Raw genomic sequence first — 26,123 nt, forward strand, 5'->3', positions numbered from 1 at the left:
TTTCACTGTCTAAAGTATGCACAATTAATCTAAGTAGGTTTGGTGCGTGGCACTCTAGAACCCTATGAATAGGGTAAGCTTACTTTATCATGTTTTTTGACTTTTTCCATACAAATATCAGCAAAAAATTTTTTTAGATTTTTCCCGTAAAATTTAGTAGTTAATGGTATGACATCCTGTTGTAAGCATCAAATTCATTATGACATGTCTATTTGAGTATATATTAGTTTGGGATCTCCAATGATATTAAAAACTTCACATTTTTGCTCCCACGTTTATAAAATCTGAAATATTCAGACATAGGTGAAAATAATACTTGTAATTGAATATCAAAGCAAGAATTTCAAAAATTGGGGTGAAAAAACTTTTTGCTGATTTTTGTATGCAAAAACTTCAAAAAACATGATAAAGTAAGCCTACCCTATTCATAGGGTTCTAGAGTGCCACGCACCAAAACTTCTTAGATTAATTATGCATACTTTAGACAGTGAAAAAAGTGCCTGTTTGTGCATTTTGGTTTGCACCTTTCTTTCTTATACGTAGTTGAAGTTGGTGTAAAAAAATGTAAAAATCTTCAATAACTTTGAAACGAATAAGTATTTTTACATACAGTCTTCGACATAATTATGTAGTTTTGATACCTACACATTTGTCTTGAACATAGTTTGCACGAAAAGTCACAATGAAAAAAGTTATGTTAAAAAAACTAGATTTAAGTGGGTTGCCGTAGAAAACGCCTTATAAATCGATATCCTTTAGTCCTACAAGCTCAAGTTTTTCAACAAAATTCTTCACTATGAGCATCCCTAAAACATTGTCGAAGACACCAACTTTCTACATAGTCAGTATAAAAAGTTAATTTTTTTAGTTCGATCATAGTAAGCCATGCCTTATTTCAATGGTTACCAGATTGTGGGGAATATTCATATGAACAATTCCTCCAAAGACACCCTGTGAATATATTCGATGGTTTGGCCTCTAGTGAATTAAGGTGAAGATATGTGGAAGCCAGGAACGCACGCTTGTTGCTAGGCACCGACGCGCTTGTTTACATTGAGAAAAAAGGAATTCGAAGTGAAAATTCAAACGCACAAATGAGAGATTTCGGACATTTTCCTTCGGTCATCTGCACATTGGCAGAAAATTTGAAGTTTAGTTAGTAAACGATTAAAGTTTTGCGGATGTTTTTTTTCAGTAGTGTGTGATTAAAGTGCAGTTTTTTGTTCTGGAAATGAGAAGAAGAAAAATAAGTGTTTTGAAACGAAACCCCAAGTGAAGAGGGGTGATATTTTAGCACAAAATAAGAGCTACAGATAGAATTCTGTCAAAAACTCGGGTTGATTGTATAGGAAAATGTTCTAGCTACCTCAAGTAGCAGTTTCGTGGTAAAAACGTATTTTTATATTTGCTCATGTCAGATACATGGTTAGGCAGGGGAGAGGGGTGTGTGCGGCATAGGAGTTATGTTGTGGCTCGCATGTATAATGTCCTTAAGTTCACGTTTTTGGCGTTTCCAACCACTGCACTATGGCCCCAAAGCTGTATTTAGGAAGACAAAACTGTTTGCGCCTAAATCGTTGGTTTTAGATATATAGTATCTTCGGTAAACTTTGTTAGTACTTTCTTGCCGATTTTTTTATACTAGTTGAATTAGGGTGGTCTTTGTGGTTAGGGTGTTCAAAGTATCAACTTCTTAGATATGTAAAATTCAGCTACATAATGTTCTACAAAGTTATAAATCAATCAAATTGAAGCAACTTTTCTGAAGAAACTATGTGGCTATCTCTAATGGTTCATGTGCTATGATTTTTGCAATATTTAAGGTAGGGTGGTTCTTTAAAAATTGGTTTTCTATAAATATCTTTTTATGTGTTAATTTTTTGCTAATACTTTGTTCTAGAGGTTTTTAGAACTTTTGTAAATACACATTTTTGCCGAAGCCATAAAGTTTCTATCTCTTTTGTTTGCATAGTTAAAGGCGATTTTCCAAACAAAAATGGTTTTTGTCAAAGCTAAATATCTTCCAACATTGCAAATGGATTTTCAATTTTTTAATTTCATTTGAAAGATCGAAACTTTTTTAGTTTTTGGTGAAAAAACTGCGGGAGCGTTATTTCTGTAAAATAAATAATTAATTTTTGAAAATGGTGTATTTTTCAACAAAAATCGTTCATAACTTTTCAAATAGACTGCACTGTGCTATGCCGTTGATCTCCCGAAACCTGTCTCCTTTCTCCCCCTGTCATCTTTATCCACCCTCCCTCCCCTATCACCCCTCCCCCCCAATATCTTCCCGAAGCATCTAGCTATTCCTGTCTCTACTACCACAAAAAACTAACTCTAATTAATCTCACCGAATCTTTACAAAATTCAATCGCGCCGTTTAGTTATTCCTACTTTTAAGATAGTTGTAAAATTGACCCTCTTAGTTAAAAATTATTTGCTCCAATAATCTCCCTGCTTAAAATGTCAAACCAAATTGCCACAAAAACTAAATGACCCCCTTAATCTTACGAAAATTAAATTATCCCCTTGTGAATTGTATGAGATAGCTATAAAATCTCCTTAGTTTCATTAAAAAAATCAATATGTAATCCCCTACTTTACAATAATTTAAAATGTAAAACAAAACAAAATTGGCACCTTTAAGCTAACGTGAACGTGCCTTATCTAATAAACGAATTTAATAAAAAAAACTTTGCTCAAGTAAGTACCTTCCTATACCATTTAGTTCGAAAAATAATTTTTCGAAAAGAATGTTCGAGAGGACCGTCCTAGTTACATTTTGCTTAAAAAGAAAGCTAATTTAATTTCCAAAAATATTCTCTCAGGCATAATTTCTCTAAAATGAACGGTTTGGGAGTTATTGATTTTTGTGCTGACAAACTGCCGTTGTGACCCATAGCGCCAAGGGGGGAATTACCCACTCGAAAGTTTGGAACAAATCACAACCTGAAATTAACCACGTACTGTCTCGCGCACAAAATGCATGCGTCTGAAATTCTCGATGTACAACAATTTCATATTAAACTTGCAGTTTTTTGACAAACAGAAAATCACTGTCCGGACATCAAGAACCGGATCACCAACTGGCCTCCTTGGATCGACCGGGAACTCTTATGAACAGATTTCCAGGTAGCTGTTAGCATGTCAACCAAAAGAGAAGAGATAACTAAATTCTATCGGGGGTTTAAAAATATGTGTATGAGAGACATACAGGATCGGATAACTGGCGCTAAAACACTAGGCGCACGACCAGACAACATGTTTAATGTTGTGATAACCGTCACCACAAGCGCAGAGACCGTTCTCCCTGACCCCAATTCTCCAAAGATGAGAATTCAACGTACCATGATTGGTCATGACCCGACCTTCATCCATCCCCTTTAACCAAGGTTTGCTGATACCTTTCGGATTCCAAAAACTTTTATTGCCCCACAAAATTTGACAAAATTTCAAGCATCTTCTGACAAGATATACTGAAAAATTCGTTGAAGCCACGCGAACTTTCATAAATATCTCCTTCTAATGCCTAGGTGTCCGCCTTCTCATTTTCCGGAATGAAGCAATGTGAAAAAACTCAAACTAATATTTGAATCTGGTAATCTGGTACGATTTTTCGTTTCGTCTGAATCAAGCCAGTCAAAACGTTGTGCGCTTCCACCAGAGGAATTTCTTGTTTTGATTCGATTGTATCGACTAAAGTGGACGCGTAACTCTTTGAATCAATGGGCACCCTAAATGTAGCGAGGTCGAGTACAATGATAAATCTAACGCGCTAGGCCGAGCTAGTGGAGTTGGCGCTCATGTCATTTCCATCGTAGTCAAGAAGGTCATATTGAAATTGTCGCGAATATCATATATTAAGATAGATCGGTTATCATCGTGAAGGCAAGCCCATGGCACACCATGGCAAATTGAAGTCACCTAGAACCAGCTGAGGTGCGATGAGTACGGAAACAATATAAATAAGTCTTTGCCTTTGATTCGGATTTGACAAGCGACAACTTCAACCCCTGGTACCGAACAAAGGCTAATCCGATTGAAATTATACCACATTTTGATCCCTAAAACGCTCCTACATAGTGTTTTTGCGGCTCTGACGAAAAATGTTAAAATTGTGGAAGATCTACGTCGAAAGTTTCAATAATGTGAATACATTGTGTAAAACTTAGGAAAATAATAGGAGTGACGCACTTACTTCGGCTTTGTAACAGCACCCATCCAGGGACACTTTCAGGCGTTTACGAGGAATTTCAGGAGAGGAAATGATTCTCCTGTTTCGCAAATTTATAGGCACATTACAAGTTGTTCACTCAATGGGATTGTCAGAATCTCGCTATTTATTGAGCGTAGAAATTAGTCGTGGCCGGTGGTGTAGCATTTCTTCTCGGAGTGGACCTCGAAAGAATGTTTAAATGTACCCCGTCTAATTTATATGTGGGCTATGTCAACAGTTCATGCGGAGTCTCTCCACAGAAGGAAAAAATTTCACGATTCTCTCCGCATTTTCCGCTCCGTGTCTTGTTTCTACGATGGGTAACTATATAACCCTATTGTTTGCCACGTCTTTGGAAAAACAGATCCGACGAAAGGCTCGAAATGAGACCAATGGAAAACAAGTTGTTTTCTTATACTCGTCGGTTGTTGCTTAACGCAATTGTTTGCATACCATAATTTTCACTGACTGAAGCGAAGAGTTCTGGAAGGAGCCAATCCCATATTTTGTAATCGAGGCCCCTCCCGGAGACTACACCATCAACCTATACTTCCCGGGCGGGTACGTATACAAATACTTATTCGTACACGCCCGAGTGTTGTTTAGTTAGATCACGCGATACAGTCCGGAAGTAGACCATTCAAGGGCCGGTTGTATTAGATGGATATGGTTTGTATTGAAAAGGAGACTTATCGGCATTATTTTTGTAATCGGAGAAACAATCAAATAGTTTTCTGTCGGTCGTTGGAGATACCTCCCCATTAGTTAATATTATCATGCGGGCTTCAATATCCAGCAAAGAAGGTTCTACCACAAGGAATTCAAGGAAATCGAAAAGAGTGGAGTGATTGGTACTTAGCTGTACAAATGTTTTATGTAGTATCAGTAATCAATAAACACATTTTCGATAAGCCGTACGTCATAAAGCCCGTTAACGAAGGATGTTTCCAAATGAATACAAGCTATTATCAGGGAATTTTCATTTTCAATTACACACGCCATGTCTAAACTTTCATCAATACGAGTAGAAATTATTCCGAATCTTACTCGGGAAAAAAAACTATTCCGCCTGCCCTGGTCCCATCACAATTTTGTTTTATTTTGCTTTTTTCTCAATTGAAAATCATCTCAACAGCATCCTTCCTCATTTTCTTTTGCGGCGTCCGTCCCGGATACGCTTTAAAAGCGGATAAAAGAATCCATGTGCTGGCAAAAATGCCAAACAAGAGCTTACCTTGGCTCTTGCCACTCCAGCAATTTCGCACTGATATTGTCACTAGTTTTTTTCTTTGTTTTTTTTTTCACTAGTAATCCTATTTTCCTGCCGTAGACGATTCCCACATGAATCCAATAGTTCTTTTGAGTTTCTGAGATAAGGGACAAAAGAGCGCTGGCAGGATTGCCATAGTGGAATTTAGTATTTCGGTTTGCGGGAATCGCCCATAGCAGGAGCCACGCACTGCATGCCCTACACCGACAACAGTTGACTTGCGAAAGAACCAGAGGAGTGCAGTAGCCCGAGTTCGTTGAGTGAATGATATATCTCGAGAGCGTGAGTGTATGTGTTCATTCGTTCGCAGGAGATGAGAGTATCTATGCAATGCGTTAGGGTGTACCCCACAACTACGTTGCCAATAGAGTCCCTATCCAGAATATTATTATTGACAGAAGCTGTGACCCAAACAGCGAATCACAACTTTATCATGTTAACTATTTTTTTTAGCGAATATCTGGTTTTTGACGCCAAAGTGCTACAAAAACCTTAAAAATCGAGAAAAAAAATTATCTGAGGAATCTTGTGAAGAAGAACTGTGCAAAATTTCAAAACGATTGATCTAGCAGTTTTTGAGTTATGATGTACACCGCCAAATAAGTTTTCGGCTAGGCGCCTCCGGATATTCAATATTTTGCTATTAAAATTTGAGAAAATTTTAGAAAAATTTGTTCAAATGTGACATTATTACATGGAATGGGAGAATAAACAAATAAACAAATAAACAAAGAGTTCGATTATTTCCCATCTATTCATATGAAACAAATATGATAAAAGTGTTGTTTCTTCACATTTTATTGTCAATATTTTGTTATTAACACTCGGAATACCAAGGGGGTAAAAAAAAATGGGAACGCTTACTTTGACCGGTCATATCTCAGCTGTTACATAATCGATTTTAAATCTGTCTTCACCACTATAAAGGTATGTCTTTGGGGGATGGGAACGCTTCTTTGACTTACCATATCTTAGCTGTTTGCTCACCAATTTTAATTCTTTCTTCACCATTGGATAGGTAAATCTTTTATAAAAACAGTGAAAAAAGAATGATGGAAATCAAATTTGTATATCTGAAGTAATTGTAAAAACAGTAATTGAGAGTCAGTACAGACGAAATGACTTTTTCTGTTCAAACAATCGTATCACGACCGTTTGTCAACCAATTTCAATTTTCTTTACACCAATGCAATCCTTAGAGCTTCTAGACTTGTAATATATGCAATAAATAGTAGATTTTCAAAAATTACTATACTTTTTCGAGTTTTTAGGAGATAGGATTTTTACAATGTACGTAGCATACGGTTGATTGAAATTCTTTGCGACTTGTTAGTTTTACGGTTTGAAAATTACCTGTTTACTCAATAGTTCTACATATTATACATGGATATTATTATATCAAAATGTTTGCACGGACGTGGAGAAACACATTATTGTATGTAAGTTACTAAATAATAGAGTGTGTTAGGACGATTCAGTAAATACGAAGAAGTTCAGAATTTTAAAATATTCGTCATATAACTTTAAATTTGAAGCGATGACCTATACATTTTAATACACCAGTCGATTGTAATTGATGGCGGCTACAATTTCTGAAAAAATATATTTTCTCAAAAAAATAGCCAAAAGTACATAGAAGTACAGAAATTCCATTTAGTTGGCAAATAACGTCGAGTTCAAAGTGATGGCCTATACCTTTTTATATACCAATCGATTATAATTGATTTTGGTTACAATTTCTGGAAGAACGATTTTTATATTTTCTCAAAAATAGACAAAAGTACGTAGAACTACAGTAATTTCATTTAGTTGACAAATAACTTCAAGTATTCAAAGCTATCACCTATGCAATTTATACACCAATCGATTGTAATTGATTTTGGCTACAATTTCTGAAAGAACATATTTTTATATTTTCTAAAAAAATAGCCAAAACTACGTAAAAGCACAGAAATTTCATTTAGTGGGTAAATAACGTCGAATTTTAAGGGATGATTTATACTTTTTTATACACCAATCGATTGTAATTAATGGTGGCTACAATTTCTGAAAGAACACATTTTTATATTTTCTCAAAAAATAGACAAAATACGTAGAAGTACGGAAATTTGATTTAGTTGGCAAGTAAGGTCAAATTCAAAGTGATGACTACACTTTTATATATACCAATCGATTGTAATTGATTTCGGCTACAATTGTTACAAGATAAACTTTTTATATTTTCTTAAAAAAAACGACAAAAATACGTAGAAGTACAGAAATTTCGTTTGATTGACAAATAACTGTAAATTAAAAGGGATGACCTACACTATTTATACACCAATCTATTGTAATTGATGGCGGCTACAATTTCTGATAGAACAATTGTTTATATTTTCTCAAAAAATAGCCAAAAATACGTAGAAGTACGGAAATTTGTAGTTATGTGCCAATCAGACGAAATTTCTGTACTTCTACGTATTTTTGTCGTTTTTTTGGGAAAATATGAAAAGTTTCTCTTGCAACAATTGTAGCCGAAAGCAATTACAATCGATTGGTATATACATAAAAGTGTAGGCCATCACTTTGAATTTGACCTTATTTGCCAACTACATCAAATTTCCGTACTTCTACGTATTTTGTCTATTTTTTGAGAAAATATAAAAATGTGTTCTTTCAAAAATTGTAGCCGCCATCAATTACAATCGATTGGTGTATAAAAAAGTATAAATCATCCCTTAGAATTCGTCGTTATTTGCCCACTAAATGAAATTTCTGTACTTGTACGTATTTTAGGCTATTTTTTGAGATAATATAAAAATTTGTTCTTTCAGAAATTGTAGCCAAAATCAATTATAATCGATTGGTATATAAAAAGGTATAGGCCATCGCTTTGAATTCAACATTTTTTGCCAACTAATTGAAATTTCTGTACTTCTACGTACTTTTGGCTATTTTTTGAGAAAATATAAAAATGTGTTTTTTTCAGAAATTGTAGCCGCCATCAATTACAATCGACTGGTGTATTAAAATGTATAGGTCATCGCTTCAAATTTAAAGTTATATGACGAATATTTTAAAATTCTGAACTTCTTCGTATTTACTGAATCGTCCTAACACACTCTATTATTTAGTAACTTACATACAATAATGTGTTTCTCCACGTCCATGCAAACATTTTGATATAATAATATCCATGTATAATATGTAGAACTATTGAGTAAACAGGTAATTTTCAAACCGTAAAACTAACAAGTCGCAAAGAATTTCAATCAACCGTATGCTACGTACATTGTAAAAATCCTATCTCCTAAAAACTCGAAAAAGTATAGTAATTTTTGAAAATCTACTATTTATTGCATATATTACAAGTCTAGAAGCTCTAAGGATTGCATTGGTGTAAAGAAAATTGAAATTGGTTGACAAACGGTCGTGATACGATTGTTTGAACAGAAAAAGTCATTTCGTCTGTACTGACTCTCAATTACTGTTTTTACAATTACTTCAGATATACAAATTTGATTTCCATCATTCTTTTTTCACTGTTTTTATAAAAGATTTACCTATCCAATGGTGAAGAAAGAATTAAAATTGGTGAGCAAACAGCTAAGATATGGCAAGTCAAAGAAGCGTTCCCATTTTTTTTCTCACTGACTTTGTTATACTCTTTTTACTGTAACTTACGGTAGACAACTCTATTCTTCTATTTTTTAATATGACGTATTCACAAAAGACATATCTTTCTATTGGTGAAGACAGATTTAAAATCGATTATGTAACGGCGGAGATATGATCGGTCAAAGTAAGCGTTCCCATTTTTTTAGACCCCCTTGGTAGTCCGCGTAACTTTTTACCCCCTTGGTATTCCGAGTGTTAAAAGAAAAACAAATAGTTCACAGAAAAGTTCAATAACTCCGTAACAGTTGAAATTTGATTATTCGTGAAGAATGATTTTTTCTCCAAATATGATCCCCAATCACCCCTAGAGAGATTCTTAACCATGGACCAAGCCATCTGTATATGATAATGCTCCCTGGTTTAATCCCAACAAATTAGTCTGCATACTCCCACTACTACCTTGCAATATGTATATAGTTTTGTTTTATCGCATCCATCATCCCTTTTCAATCGTCAATAGTTGCCAAAATGAAATAAATTGATTTTTATCGTGATTAAGGTTGAACAGAGAAAGCGCAAAAATCGAAAACGAAAAAAACAGTTTTTTTCCACACCGTGTTTTAGATCTTCATAAAAATTAATCAGCAGTACTGTAACAACATTCTACATAAGCTGATTGATTTTTATGAAGATCTAAGCCACGATGTGGAAAAAACTGCTTTTTTCGTTTTCGATTTTTGCGCTTTCTCTGTCCAACCTTAATGAAACTTGAACAATTACTAAAAAATACTATAGAAATTTATTGAGTAGAAAATGCCGCCCCCTGATTTTGCCGCTCGGGGTGGTTGCCCCCTTCGCCCCCCCTTAGCGCCGCTACCCCACTTAATGAAAGAGAACGGCATACTTCCTAGAAGGGGCAAAATAAGCTCTTTACCGAATGATTGAAATTTGGTGGCATTAATGGCGTTTAATTAAATACCTCTATGGGTCCCTTCTTACCCACTGTGCACTGGTTCTAATGATGCTTTCGAAGGTCTTCAAAATTCAGCTCTCAACAGTTTGCACAAACATAGTAGGCGCTACATAGCTGTGAAAAATATCGACATTCCCAAACCACGTTTTCTTCAGTTGTGTTCAGTGATCGATCTTTCTGGTAAAATAATATTGCTTTGCATAAGCTGTGAAGTGTCGTTTTTCTTTAAACCGAAGAATTGGTTTCAATAAAAGATTTGTGCGATCTTTCTGGTTAAAATTGTGTTTCATATAAGCAGTGAAGAGACGCTGTTCGACGCGACGCGAACTTCTAGTTATATCAGTTGACACATCCATGTAAGTTTTATGTAATTTTACCGATTTTTAAAGGATTACAATAGGAGACGGGTTAAACAACCCAAAATTTGACGAGGATATACGAATACTTTGTGTTCAAATTTCCAGCTCCAGAATTCCCTGTCATGCCATCCGACAGTCGGTTTAAAATTTTAAACGGTAACCATACAAATTTTCAGGTCAATTCCGACTGGTTTCAGCGGGTTATGACATCTGAATCCATTCTGCAATTTTTCATCCAACCGGTTGCCCGCTTAAACACTGGAGCTTTAGCCCGCAAAAGTTCCGTCGTGGTAGTTAGGATGCTTTCGCGTGAATAGCAAAAGCTCGTTTACCATAAAAAGAAGTGCACGAAAACTGCTGTTCAGCCGAGACGCACACTACACTGCCGTATACAGCAGTGGATTGAAAAGCTGCTGAAACGAGTGTGCTCAATAGCTTTTTATGGCGCAAAGCTCACAAACGCGTCAAGCTTAAACTTGTGTTAAAAATTAGATGTGGAATGAATGGGTAGTAGGGTGCGTTACCTATTTCAACCTGAGCTCGTTTTTTACGCGGTTTTATTCGATTTGTTTTTAATGATTTACGTCTATCATTTTCGGACGCATTTCTTTCGTTTTCGAATAAAAACTCAAGCATTTAATATTTTATTACCGTTTTACTTTATTCATTCAATGTAATAATATTACCATTATAATTGTAATAATAATTTTAATATATAATAATTATAATTAATTAATATAATATAATGATATGATAATAGGTATTTACAGATTTCTTTATTTCGTCCACTTTTCCGCTTGATTACTGATGCGTTGCCCGTTTTTGTTTTTCATCGGGCTACCCAAAATATTCTGGAAAGCTTTATTGTTTTTACTGTTTTGTTTCGTTTAATGGCTAGAGCTACGGTTGCGATGTTATTTTACTTTTTTGTTTGTTTTTTTATTTTCTTTCATTTTTTTTTTCAAATAATTTCCTTTATGTTCGGTAATGAATCCTTAACCATCCCGTCCCTTGCGGGATGCAGACGCTCCGTATAGACACTTAAATTTTACAATGCCTGTCTGCGTTTATTTTGTTCTATTTTATTTGTAAAATTTCGCCTAATTCAACATGATTCCAGCTTTTGTTCTGATTGTTGCATTTTTTTTGGAGAGAAAATAACCTTCAACAATGTCACATTCGTTTATCTACATGTTCATTCTCAGCATTCACGCAGTAAAAAAAAGAACAAACTTCCTCAGTAAAATTAAGATTTTTTTTCTTCTTTCTAAGAATATAGCAAAAATATTTGTTATAATGTTCATAAAAACTAACCGAATAATAAATTAACAAATTCCATCTTTCTTAAAAACATAATTTGTGTGTTGGTGCGGAGGGAAGAAGCGACTTTCCTAAAGTCAGTCTCGTGTCCCACGCTTCCTGCTTTCGGTTCTTAAGCCGAATTGCAATTTCAATTCTTTAAGAACGGAAAGCGTTAAGAAATAAACGTACTTTGAACTATCAGCGCATTCGAATTCTGATTTTTGTTTTGCTCATTTCAGAAGGGATGCAATCCCTTGTTCTGAATTATAATTTTACGTATTGCAATTTTCCTGCTTGTTAAAAGTACTCGTTCGTTCCGCGTGTGTCCCAGTTTTGCTGGCTGGTTCCCACTTACTTGAATTTACAGTTTACTCTGGTATAAAATTCACATTCCTAGCTATTATCGTTTTTTTTTATTCTGCTGTGTGTATTGTAAAACAAACAATTTGATTGTTTGTGTGTTTGTTACATTTTTGTTCTGAATTTTTCGTCGTCCAGGGAGCAAAGTTTTGCGTAGCCTGCTTTGATTAGCCTGTTTGGCTTCACTCGGGAAAAAAGTTTGCAATCCGAAAACGAAATTTGAAGTAACCCAACCGACTAAATTGTGTTCAATATTCTACAATGCTTATTTTTGTTGTTAATTTTTCTTGTTACTTTTTTTTGTTGTTGTTGCAAGGACTGTGGTTCCTTTCGACTGTTATTTTTTGACCGTTTTTGACTTTGGTAAGAACGGATCGTTTTGTTCGTTTAAAACTCTGAATAAATACTTGATACTCGCTCACTTTTTTTTGTTCTATTAAATTCGGATATGCGTTCATCATTTTGCAGTTTATTCTGTGTCTGATTTTTTTTATGCTGCAGGGATCTGACGTCAAACAAACTGTTCATTATAAGTTTTACTTATCTCTGCTCAAACTGAGAAAATTATTTACAAAAGATTTACAAAGGGTTACCGTTTTTCGAAACATTTTCTGCAGTTGGTGAAAATTTCAAAAAACAAACCACCGCCTAAAAGAGAACCCGATAAATTCGATTACTGACTTTTTTGCTTGTTTGTTCGTTTACTAAATACAATCCTATCTGTTAAACGTTTGTTGCATTTGCTTCTCATATTGTTTTTAAATATATTTGGTTGGTTTTGAGATCGTTTCTTTAATCGTTAAACATGCTTCCATTCGTTCGGTTTTACAATGCAGTTTTGAGTTTCTAAAATCCTGTATTATTTTGCATAATTTGTAGGGGTTTTCTGCAGCTTACACGAAAAATATTTCTTACCGCCAAAGGCAAAGAAAAATAATAAATTATTGATTAAAAGTGAATTTTCTCTGCCGATAAGTCAGCAAGAAATTCGCATAAACCTAAAATTTCCGCTATTTTGAAGGGGGGTTTTCAATACTACCAGCTAAATATTTGGCCTTTTTTTACTTGTGTGTGTATTTTCTGTATGTGAGTTCCTTTATCGTTCTGGTTCAGTTAATGATTAGATCGGAAATTTGTATGATTTCACTATGTACAAAGTAAGCCTTTTCCCAGATATTTTTTTCTCTTTTTCTAACATTTTGATTCTCCGTTCCGGGTTTGCCCACGTTTTTTTTTGATTATATGTATCCGTTAGTCCTCGCGAAATATGTCGGAACTCTGGTTTATTGGAGAAGGGACTAAAAGAGACATTTATCGCTAATTTTTGTTTACCTATAAGTACGTTTATGTTATTATTATGTGTTTTATCTGTTCATTTCTATCGGTTAAGATTCGAGAGAAGGTAGAAGTAAATGCAATTTTGGAGAAAACTCAGTTTCTTACGATTGTAAAACTACAAACAGAAAAAAGAAAAATTCGGTATCTTGCTCTACATAAAAAAGTATATCCCTCTTACAAGTTACGCTAGCGACTTAGAAACTACTAATTCTTTATATTATTTATCAGTATTATATTATTTAAAACTTGTTTTAACAGTCTTCTTATATTGATAGTTCAAAAGAAGGAAAAGTGGTAAACTAATCGATTTGTAAAAAGGTAATATTTACAGTGGAAAGGGGTAGGAAAATAAACATTTGTTTACAACTGAGGAAGTTGGATCGCAGACAGTTTTGTTTACCTTAGAAAAGAATAGTACGAGCATCCTATGTAAAAACTTTGATAACAACTTAAAACAGAAGAGTACGAGACATTCTTCCTTAATCACAATAAATCGTCCGCAATCCGCTTCCAACTTTCGTTTTTTTTTACTATCAGTATGGAAGCGTTCAGACTTTACTCTTTTTATACGCATCATATCTTCGCTTATTGTTTACTTCTTTTAGCTATTCTCGATTGCACAAACATTTTAAATACCCCCATCGCAGCATGCGCTGGCTTTGTTCGTTGGTTCATAACCTCTCTCTCTGTGTCTCCCCCGCTCAGGCCAATCAAGCGTTTCGCTCAATATTCGCCCCACCGTTCATTTTCCTCCATCATCTCCGTCTTCACCTGAATCTGGTCCTTCTCGGAACTGTCGGCTCCATTCTCCGCTTCCGAACCACCCTTTTCCGGCCGATCGTCCTCTTCCGTCCGATCGTCAACCGTCGACTGCTTCGAATGGGTAGACTTTGCATCATCATTCTCGTTGTCACTTCCGGAGGCAGCTGCCGCCACGGCTGCAGCCGCAGCAGCCATTGCTGCGACGAACCGTTGCTGTACCGATGGCACTCCGTCCGTCGATTGCAGCAGACAGACTCCGTTCAGTAGATCGGTGTCTTTCTTGCCATCGAGACCGCCGACGCCACCACCAACACCACCGCCTGGAATGTTCGTCTGCTTGTCATCCTGCCAGTCCGGGTTAACCCATTGCGGTGCTGCCGGCTTTCGCCTGTTTATCCGGGACATTGCCTGTAAACTTGCCAGCGACAAACTGGTTGCCGAATGTTCATCCAACTCGCCCCGTTTCGATCCATCATCGACCGATTCGGAATCACTTTCTCCGTCCTCGTCGAAATCTTCCTCACCTTCTCGCTTAACCGACGACGGCATCGACAGGTCCAGCCCGCTCATCTGCTCACTGACTGCCTTATTCAGGGCAGCCAAATCTACATCTCCAGGGATAAATCCCCTTCCGATCAACGCCGCTAGATTCGGATTGGCAGCGAAGTAGGGAGGATACGGCAGCGGAACTCCACTCAATCCCATCCTTTCCTTCTGAATCTCCATCAACCGCTGGCTGAGCAGAACCCGGAATTGAACCGGATCGAATGGTGCTCCGGATTGATTCTCTCGCGAGGGAATCGGTTCGCTTGGTTGACCATGTGGAACTTGTTGTTTCAGTCGCATCCGATGATTGTGGAACCAGTTGGTGATGGTTCGCGTCGACAGGCCAAGTTCGGTCGCCAGAAACTCGATTGTTTGCACGTTCGGGTACGGATCCAGTGCGAATGCCAGTCGAAGGGCTTCCTTTTGCTCTTCGGAGAACAGCACCCGTTGCTTCTTGTTGGGTGGGGCAGCTGCCGAACCAACCGATCCCGGTCCCGGTGAATTGGAGTGATAGAATTCGGAGGTGTCATTGCTGCTGGTATCGGAGCTGTTGTCCTGTGCTCCCGGACCGGTCGATCGTCGCCGTTTGCTAGCTTCTCGGCGTTCGTTTTTCAGCATCTGCAACCGTTCGACGTTGTTGGCGTCACTCAGCCACAGCTGCATGCGGATGAACGGTTCGCGGCCCTTGATGCTGAGCATGTGCCAGGGTTTTGGCTTGGAAAGCAGTTCCGATACGGAGCCCTGGGATAGACCGAGGACGGCTTCGCCGAAGATCTGGAAGGAAGAGGGAGGGAGGAAGTTTGTTAGTGATTGACGATCGTAGTTCAAAGGAATGTCACCCTTAATAACGGGATCAAAATATTTATTCAAAAAATCATGTTCCATAAACCTGCGAATATTAGTTGCTAGTCATTTTTGTATGAAATGTTTCTTTTTTCAAAGTATCTTCAAAAAGTATATCCAAAAAACAAATCAATTTTTATAAAACTATGACTTAAAAACCACGCATTTGATCAAAATGAAGACTAATCAAATAGTCTTTCAAAACATCTCAAGGTTGTGTTAGAAAAAATGCGACGTGTTTTAGATTCACTGCATTTAGCAATAGTCGGTTTGTCGGAATTGTCTTTTTTCGTTCTTTCGAGACATCAAAACATTGTTGTAGAGTTGGAAATGTTTATAGTGCTCTACCATCACATCAAAGGGATATGTTAGAGTGCAAGTGATTGTAACTGTGAAGCAATGAGTAAAAGTGAAAAGAATGAAAGAAATTTGAGTGCCGTTATACAATATTGTAGAAAAAGTGATATAGTTCGACAATTTTTTCGGAGCTCATCAGTAGGTAAGTGTCTCAAGAGAAATGAACTAGCATTTGAAAGAAAATTATGCGATCTTGCAAATTGGAAGATACCATAAACCATTTGTGTGCCAACAGTAGTATTTGGAATTAGACAGTAATTTGTAACATTCATTATGATTATTATCATCGGATTCGGTTGGATCGTGTTTCTTCGAAGGTAGAACTCACAGCTTCGCAATTGGAATGGTAAGCGCCTAACAAATGTTATCGATGACGCATAGTCTGCAAACAGTGTGAGGGCGGAAAACTGAGTTGCGGCTGGTACTGACATTAGGATACGAGAAACCTCCTTGCAGCAAACTAAAGGGATGTCGTTAGAGTAGAGCAGATCGGTGCGGATTGCCTGCTTTTAGTTTGCTTGCTTCTCAATGTCTACCCGTCCCAGCTCATCTTCTCAGAGCCTCTCTGAATACTACTTTAGCAGTTTTCGAAACGAACTGTTACCGACAAACACCGGTAGCTGTTCCTGGATGAATGCAGATGTCATCATGATTTCCGGTTTCAACTCAGGAGACTTGTCAGAGATTTCGTAAGGTATTTTGATGGTGAATTCTAGGGCGTTAAGAAACTGACCACGCTAAATAATATCTGCTGGATTGGCGACTATTCGAAAGTAAGTTCACGACAGACCACAGGGGAGCCGTTGAATTTTAGTAATTCAACTCGAGGACATCGAACCGAATAGGATGCTTATTTAACCATGTCAACACGATTTCGATTTTCGGAATCTTTTGTATACGGCACAGGCCAATTCGACCTTAATCTGTTAATAAATAAAAACACGATTTCGCTATCAGTCCACAACATGACTTGGTGGGATTGTACCTGGATCATTGAAAGTACCTTACTTAACAGGTTCGGGAGTAGAAGCCCCGCATGTAGTTCCAATCTCTGAATCAAATCCACAAAAGCGATAGTAGTAACGTTAGCAAAATCGGGAAGTTCATACCTTACTGTTCCATTGAAAAAACAGAAGCTGAATCAACCAATACTTCAGAAGTATCAAGTATTCCATTGATGCTCAATGTGCTTGTCTGCCGGATCTTCGTCGCCCTCCTTTTCATGCCAAAGTTGTATCAACATATTGCTGCGTGCGTTTCCCTACTTGCGAGTAATCGATCTTTTTTGTCACTGCTCGCTTGCATTCGGTACATGTAGATGTAAGTCGATGAAGTAGACCAAGAATTTTAATTACTTGGTTAATACCGTTGCCTTCAATCGGCTTCAGTGGTTCTCGTTCATCGATCGGATTAAGTTCAAAAAACTCTGAAGAATTTGTACGCCACTTATGAAGTTGGAATCCATCTTTTCTTTTCCATCTTCATCGTTAGTCAGTTGCACCGATCATCGTATTACTTGGAATGGAGCTCATGCATTTCCATAAGCGGTCGTAGTCGACTCCAGGAAGGTTCTTGTTCAGTCGAATAATTTCTAAAGAAGCTTCTCTCCGCTCGGACGTCCTTAGCATGTAAGTAACTCTAACTGTGCAGATGTCGAATGAGAAATTTGCCAATCCCTTTCGGAATCTCAATGCGATAGTGAACAGTTCACTCTGCACAACTGATCCTACAGTTGTTGCGGGTCAAATACGTCTCGAATGATTTGACTCTGTCATCGAACACTACTCGGTTTTTCACGGTCCTCGGATTTTTGGATTTCCAACTCGGGGTTTCGACGTACACGGTTCTGCAGTATGTAAAAACGTTTGAATCCTAAAGAACGACAGCTGCCCAGCTCATCGTAATTTTATTAAACGAGATGTGAGAATCTTAGTACATTACGTGAATGAAATAAATGCAAAACGTTGCTCACATTGTTCATCGGTGCATCGTTGAGAATTTCATCGATCAGCTACGCTGCTACTCGCAAATACTGCACAGGTTCGTGCTACTGATCGGATTGCATTGTACCTGCAATTAACCATCCAAAGTATAACACAGCTCCAGGAAACCTTCGTGTAAAGGCAGAGAAATTTTCCAACCTCAAGGAAGTGACATACATACAGTTACATCACGTGAGAAATTGTGTATAGATGACGCCAAACAGTTTAGTGCAGACAGAAAACTACGTTGTGAAGAACAACATGCAACACGGTGTCCAATATGGCAACGTTAAAACCAAGAACCTGAATATATGGATGACGATAAAATTGAGGTGCGCCTACACGACCTAGCGCGTCGCATTAGACCAGAACATATTAAAATATTTATGTCAAAATACGAAGAAATGGAATCAGCTACAAACTATACTTGAAAAAATTGGCATTCCGAGCTCTGGTCAGATTCCTACGTGCCAGTTTTGTAACCAGACAGCACATTTCGGAAAACAATACTCCGAAGTCGCTAAGAAAAATCAACCTGCTACAACCAAAACCAAAAAAAAAAACAGTTTTCAACAGATGTTGATATAACGTAATCAATTGACCAATCAATAACGGATGCGCTTTGTATATCAAAACGCCACTTGGGAGTAAGTGATCCTTTTCGTTACTGGTCGCTAGCATACGATTGACCTAGGTTGCATTAAGGCGAGAAAGAGTTCGTCGTCGGATGGAGTAGACCAATAATTTTAATTGCTTGGTGGATGTCATTGTCTTGAATCGGCTTTAATGGTTCAAAAAATTCGGAGGGATTTTAACGCCACTTATAAAGTTGGAATGCAGCTTTTCGTAAACATCTTTGTTAGCTGATAATACCGCCTACTTAGGGCCCTCTCCTCACGGTCACGTCACCTAGCGACTAAAAAAATTGTGATTTTCATGGCAACTGAAAACTATTCGCCTTCCTCGTTAGCTAGTTGCACCAATCATCATTGGAATTTGAATGAAGCAGATGCAGTTCCATAAGTGATCGTAGTCGACTCTAAAAAGGTTCTTGTTTCGTCGGCTTATTTCTACAGCAGGTTCTTAACAAACGGGTATCCTTAGCATGCATGTTACTCTGACGGTATATTTTTCAAATGTCTGATAAGATAATATACCGATGCCTTTCGAAATCTCACTGCGATAGCGAACAGTTCCCTCTTTGCACAACTAGTCCCACAGTCAGTAGTTAGTTCAGGGTAAAATTCATCTCAGGTGGGTTCGCGCTGGCATCGACCACCACTCAAATGGTGGTGGAGTCACCTTATCGAAGCACTGCGTGTTACAGCGTATAGCACGTTTTCTTGTTGGGTTTGTCGTCCTCTTCGTTAATTTCTTGGATTTTCAACTCGGAGTCTCGATTTAACTAACCAGTTTTACTCACCAAACCGTTGCATATGAAGCAAAATAAGAAGACCTTCTCAACGTCGATAATCAACGTATAGACGATGAATGCTAATATATTTCCCTTGAAAAAGGCCAAAAACAAGGGCCGAACGTCGGGCTGTATAGGCATCATACACGTTGAACTCAGTCGGACCAGATCTAATTTTCTTTCAGATCAAAGATTTATAAAGAACTGAAACGGAAATTTTCAGACGCGACAGATATCTCAAAAGTTCGCCGAGATAAACTCATAATTGTGATATCCTCTCTAAAGCAAACAAATTACACTACTGTCGAGAAGTATTCTATGAAAGACTACTGAGTATACATGCCTGCCCACAAAGTTAAGATCGACGGTGTGGTCACCGGTTCGAGTTTGTCACGCGTGTATCCACTGAAGCACGGAATCGGCTGTTTCTAACGCCTCCTGCTCCAGTAAGTGAAGATTATGGATGTAATGGCACAGGACGGGACAAAATTGTATGTACCTTCAAAGTTTTACCTCCTTTGGCTGCATCGCCCAATTGCGTCTTGTTCGATACCGTTCTCCTGCTCCTGCTCTATTGTGAAGCCTCAAAATAGACGAGATGTTTCCAACAAGAAGTTTAGGTAAACATATATGAGCATAAGTGAGAGGCTGAGAGCAAGAGTGGGATGAAAATTCACTGCGAGAAAAACCGTATGGGTTTTATAAAGAGCAAAACCGATTAAGTACCAGTCAGAGCAGAAATGGGATAAAAAATCTAAGTGCAAAATTGGGTTAAAAATCTCTGAGAGGAAAAATCTTCCATTTTTATCCTAAGAATGGTCTCAGAAATTATTTATCAAAAATCAGTGAAAACCATCTTGAATATTGATGTCATTTGAAAAGGAGTGATCTGTAGACATCGGAAATTAATGATTAACACCGTTCAAGATGGCGACCTCCGGATGCCAGAAAATATAGAGAACCATCATCAATATGGATGTCATTTGAAAGATAGTGGTCAGTAGGCATCGGAAATTAATGATTAAGGCCATTTTGAAATGCAAGATGGCGATTTCTGGCACAGCGAAACAGTGAAAACCATCATCAATAAGGGTGCCCATTTGAAAGGGAATGGTCAGTAGATATCAAAAATCGATGATTAACGCCATTTTGCAATAGAAGATGGCTGCTTTCGGTTACCAGAAACTAGAGAGAACTATCATCAATATGGGTGACGTGAAAGTCGTGATCGGAGATGCCAATGCTCAGGTCGGTAGAGAGGACTTTTTTTGGGACCAGCTATGGTGATGTTACTACATTGATCGTACATTGGCAGAGATCCAACTCTCTTCGTCCCTTTTTTTGACGTCCTTGACCACAGTCTGCAACTTTCGGTGTATACTTTCTATTTTCCGTCCTCTACAGCTGGAATGATTTTTAATATCGGTTGCATTGCGATGAGGAACAATATCATTGATAAAACAGAGCTTGTCCAGTCCAGGTGTGTTAGAAAGATGAGAATGTTTAACATCCGTCTTTCTCTTCTTCAAGACATTAAGCTCCGCAAAGTGCGTATCTGTACCGCGTCCAGAACGGAAAGCATGTTGCCGTTTGTTGAGTCTCGACTCCAGTTCGGTGATGAATCGACTGTTTACGATGCGCCCGAACAGCTTCGACATACAATTAGTAAGCGATATCAGTCGAAAGGCCGCAGATCCAGAATCCCTACAATCAGGTTTTGGTATCGGAATGACAGCAGCAGTAGTGCGCCGTATCGTCAGATATTGTTGAGAAGCTCAAGAAACGTCATCTTCATGGATAATGAAAGTCGTCGAAGTCTAACTATCATACCAGGTCCTATTGAAACACTTCGCCCTTTCACTAGAGCCCTGAAAAGTTCATTCAGGGTTAGGTCAGGGGACCTATTCCCAAAGTCACGTCACCTAGTGACTAGCAGAAAATTTCCTTCTAGTCACTAGGTAACGTGACCGTGAGAATAAGGTCCTAGTGTTGCACGTATTATCTATCGACGCCTTACCGTTCGGCACGGCCTTTCGTCACTTGAAAGGGTAGAGAGCAGCTCGAAGTCGCAAATTTCTCACTGTAGTGTTTTGCTAGTTTATCGGTTGTTTCATGAAGGGATACGGTCGCACGCAGGGTGCTTACTGTCCGCCACAGTTCAATCGTAGTGCTACTCAGTGAAATCTTTGTCATGAAATCTTCTCATGGCTTTTATTTCACTAGCTTTTCGTGCTGTTGCTCTTGATTCCTGGAATTATATGAGAACGATTGGTTCATATAACCCATCCCTCCTGAATTCCAAGAGGCCAATTGCTCTTCTAAACGTCAGCCTGAATTGTCTTCCGAACTCACTCACACTTGCGAGTATTTTGCTTTGATTGACGACCCGGTTCCTGAAAACCTTTTGGTTTCTAGCATACCATCGGGTACATCCCATCCTTGCAATATGCCAAGATGCTTGGAACGTGGTGCTGACGGTTTGCGGTTATACTACCAAAACGTCAAAGGACTAAGGACGAAAATCGAAGATCTGTACTTTGTTGCTGTGGACGGCTACTGCGATATTTACGTTCTGACAGAAACTTGGCTTGCTGAACGTAGTACATTGATGCAGCTCTTCGAGGATTCTTACACAGTTTATCGTGCAGATCGAAGCGATCGCAACAGCATTCTTGATCGCGGCGGGGGTTTTAATGCATGTTTCTTCCACACCTGCATTGAAACTGTTTGGACGAAGATTACTACGCAGATGACAAACTACTTTATTGGAGCTGTTTAAATTCCTCTTCTTAGGTAGATGAAAACGATGTGATGATAGTCCTTGGAGATTTAAACCATCCAGAACTTATGTGGGTAGCTTCTGGACGTGGATACGCTTGCCCTAACCCGTTATCATCGACAACAAATCCTAGAAGCCGCTTACTATTGAACGGGATGGCTTCACGGATAAACCACCATTTCCAGCCACCAATCTCGTTTTCTTTGCCGCGTGTTCGTGAATGGGATTGCGCTGCCTGAGTGTTCTGTGTGAGTAGAACATTCAATGTGATCGTTTCTTTGGATAACTATCATCGCGCTTAAGAAATATCTATTTCTACTGTTCACTACAATATGAAAACTGATGTAATAGCACTATGCCGCTTCCTGTTGCTGATCAACTGGAGTATACTATATGATCAAACGGAAGGAGATGCTGTCGTTGATCTTTACAATAAATTGTTGTATCCAACAAAACTTACGACGCCATCTGAAAGGCTTCTAGACTTTTATTAATATGAAGAGAAAGTAAACGGCTTTTCCGCCAAGTATTCTATGAAAGACTACTCAGTATACATTCCAGCTCACAAAGCAAAAATCGACGGTGCGGTCGTCGATTCGAGTTTGTCATGTGTGTATCTTTTGAAGCATGGGATTGATTTTTTCAAACACCTCTTGCTTCAGTAAGCGAAGATTTTGAATGCGATCGGACAGGACGGGACAAAATTGTATGTACCTTCAAAGTAGTACCTCCTTTGACTGCATCGCCTAATTAAATCTTGTTCGACACGATGCTTTTGTCTGTTCAGCTATTTGGTTGCACCTCGCGTCTCGTCTTGCACTAAATATAAAGCAGATAAGCCATTGTAGTAAAAACGCCCGATGTGGCAAGTGCATAGAATGTCATTAGGATACATTTTGGATTGGAAATGCCCAATAGTGTACCCGGACTCCTAAAAACTATCGGCAGATTAGATTCCTGGTAAAAGCTAATGTTATTCCCTTGATATGCTGAGAAATATAACAGTTCGAATCAAACAGCTACTGGTCTTAGAAGCTTGAGATCAAAGGAGGAGTTTCTAGCACATCCAGCAATACCAAAAATCACAAATGGCTCAACAGTTTACCAAGAAATTCGACATAGAGCAGAATCCGTTGGGCTATGGTAGCTTTGTGTTATAGCGGAGCTCCTTCCGATACTGAGGCGACTTCAAGTCTAACAGTAATGCATTTGCTTGTCGTCTCGATTGTTACAGGTTTAGGGAGGTGGTCCGCTTTAAAAATCTTGAATTTGGTACGACATAAGTTGCAATTTTTTTTGTTACGGGCCTGAGTGTCACTGATTCGGTTGGTCGGTTGCACTTGCGGTTGTTAATTCTTTACTTCATTTCCTCTTCGCTGGTTACGTAATGATCACCTTGAAAGACGAATTGTTTCGTATAGTAATTGATTACCACTGCTCGGTTTTTGGTTTTTAGCACTCCAAGTGCTGCACAACAAATTTGGAACCTTCCTGAATATTCCAGTAACTGGCATCACTGCAACTCGCGCCGTCATCATCCATTTACGTGTGTCGGATCTCACAACAGAGTTTTTTGTAGGTACAATTAACCTCACTTTTTTGACAGTTCACTCCTATTGTTTACATGGACCTAATTTTGTCAACGTTTCGGTTCGTTTGAAGCTTATCACAAAGTATTACTCTAAGCCTATGTAAACAATACTAGCGAATACGCTTGTTCACTTTAGCTCACTCGTATTCTCTCCATTCACTCATGCAATTATAACAACCTTTTTAAAAACTTTACAATGCCGTAAAATAAACTTTTGCGATTTGTTACGAACGAGTTAAATCGTTTACAAATTTTTACTATTACCGCAACTGGAGAAGATTTGTGAAAGCTATTCGACGGGCTGAAACTCTTGAAGGAGAAGCATTGGGGGCTGACTTGAATGCCCACCAGAACAGTTGGAGTCCAGAATTCGCGGAGTGCTCCAGAGAAAAGCTAACAAATCAGCTGAACATGGATTCTTTGGCTAAAATGGGGATTATTAAAATTCAAACCTACATGTCTTTCAACATAATTTTCTATATAATTCATTGCAGTATACGATCCATGCATTAAGACATTTTAAACTTGTAGAATGAGTAGTCTCCTAAACGGTATGAAAATCGCTTGTTGCACAAGTCCACGTATTTGATCGCAAATCGAAAATTATTCTTGATAAAGAATTATAACTATCAGGCCAATCGTTGGTTAAAGAACAGCTCGTGTTTTAAAGAAGGAAAAAATATCAATTATTATATGACTTTTGTAAACAATTATTTTTAATTTATCATCTTTCTGATAAAATTAATGGTGAAAGTCATTTCTCGTTTGTTTAATATTAAAAAAAGGAGTGCATGGGTCACGTTCACTCATTTCCTTCTGATTGCTACACTTATTTAATAAAATAGTGGGTCCTTCCTTTTGTGATGTCCTCCATTCATTTCTTGATCGCAACGTATTTCCGCCGGGAAACCTCCACGTCCTATAAATCGTCGTATTGATTACTTCCAGGATTCGGTCGTCAGTGTGTGTACGGTTTTTGGACGTTCGAATACTTTGGTAAAATTATCGGAAAACGGGTATCATAGGACACGAACGAAGCTTCCGGGATCCTAGAATCTGAACAGATAACTCTAGCTTCGTTCCTGTATAGTGACAGTTACCTGATTCTGCTAGTCCTTTCCAGTTTCACCGCCGCATCTTATGATGATCTTTATCTATCGTCAGTGTAGTAGCGACTTCGGCGGGACTTTGGACCAGTCGACAAATGGTTGATTCTGAAAGTGCCAGCTCCTGCTGTGTGATAGGGTTAGTTAGGTGGGTGGCGATTCGTTTCTAGATCACTGATACAGAATCTTCCGATATCGGAGAACGTCCGTCATCATTCACAATAGTTGTGTCCAGTTCAAGAAACGTTCCCAGATGATGACGGACTTCAAAATCGCTTGACTCCGATTACCGCTCCATCCAGTTCCAGTCTCAGAATATAAAGCGTATCTAAAGGAATCGCGTTTGCCTTGCCACCAACCAATACAACTAGCATCGACGAATAGGTGCAACTGTAGAGTCAAGACCTTCTTGATCGTATGTTCGGGAAAGTAGCAGCGAGGACCGCGTATCTTGTTCAGATGTTGGAACAAGGCGGTCCTCCTGTCCTTTTCTCGTGCAATTTCAACGGAACCTGCTGATCCCAGTCGGTTTTGGTTCTCAATGCTTCTTGAATCAGGATCTTGCCGTGGACGCGAAAGAAACGAGAAAGTCCAGCCGGATCAAACGGGCTCATCGCGACCTGCAATGCCTGTCGCTTCGTAGGATGAGCCGTCTCAATCGCTAGTGTCGTTGAGATCATGAAGACGTCTTCTTCTGGCTTCCATTGTCCAGATGAATCCACGACCCGTACCAGAACCTCTTTGGAGATCGACAACCAATTTCGCAGGTGAAACCCACCAAGGGAGTGGACCTGCCTAACTTCCGACGTAATTTCTATCGCTTCTTCTACGCTGTCTGCCCAGATAATCGTCGACATAATGTTTCCGGATGATGGCATCAGCAGCTACTGGGAACTTTTGAACATGTTCTTCACGCGACATCTATCAGATGTACACTGATGCTACCATATTTGGGTCATCTCGCCAAAGCATCCACTGTGCATGTCGCTCCTCCCGTCGTATTTTAACTTGTTGGATATGCGCAGAGAGTAACCCGTCCTTCGAAGAGCATTGCCAGAAGAGAGCATAGAAGTTTCGGTCCTTTTCACAGCATCGTCCACTTTGGCTGTAGCATCACAAAATATATAAATTTTCGATGGTTTCTTCGGATTTAGAACGACACCCTATGGAAGGTACCAAATCTATCGGGGATCAGCCTCCATTCAGGTTCTCCCGATCAGAATGAAGTAACAAGATTATAACAAAACACAATTTTTGTAACACATTGTGTTATAAATTAGGTCTCGTTAGTAGTTAAACTAACAAAAAATTATAACAAGGCGAGA

General features: G+C 38.4%; 1 protein-coding gene across 3 annotated transcripts in view; it reads right to left on the minus strand.

Annotated features, from left to right (window-relative positions):
• Positions 1–11,073: 11,073 nt before the first annotated feature.
• LOC131685745 (homeobox protein cut) overlaps positions 11,074–26,123 on the minus strand; it is a 528,971-nt gene continuing 513,921 nt past the window's right edge. For all 3 annotated transcript variants that reach the window (XM_058969660.1, XM_058969662.1, XM_058969661.1), the window contains exon 8: positions 11,074–15,500. In XM_058969660.1, coding sequence (XP_058825643.1) covers positions 14,142–15,500 — 1,359 coding nt within the window. In that variant the 3' untranslated portion in view covers positions 11,074–14,141. The remainder of the gene's footprint in view (positions 15,501–26,123) is intronic.

The sequence above is a fragment of the Topomyia yanbarensis genome, chromosome 2 (genome assembly GCF_030247195.1).
Source record: "Topomyia yanbarensis strain Yona2022 chromosome 2, ASM3024719v1, whole genome shotgun sequence".
Taxonomy (NCBI): Eukaryota; Metazoa; Arthropoda; class Insecta; order Diptera; family Culicidae; genus Topomyia; species Topomyia yanbarensis.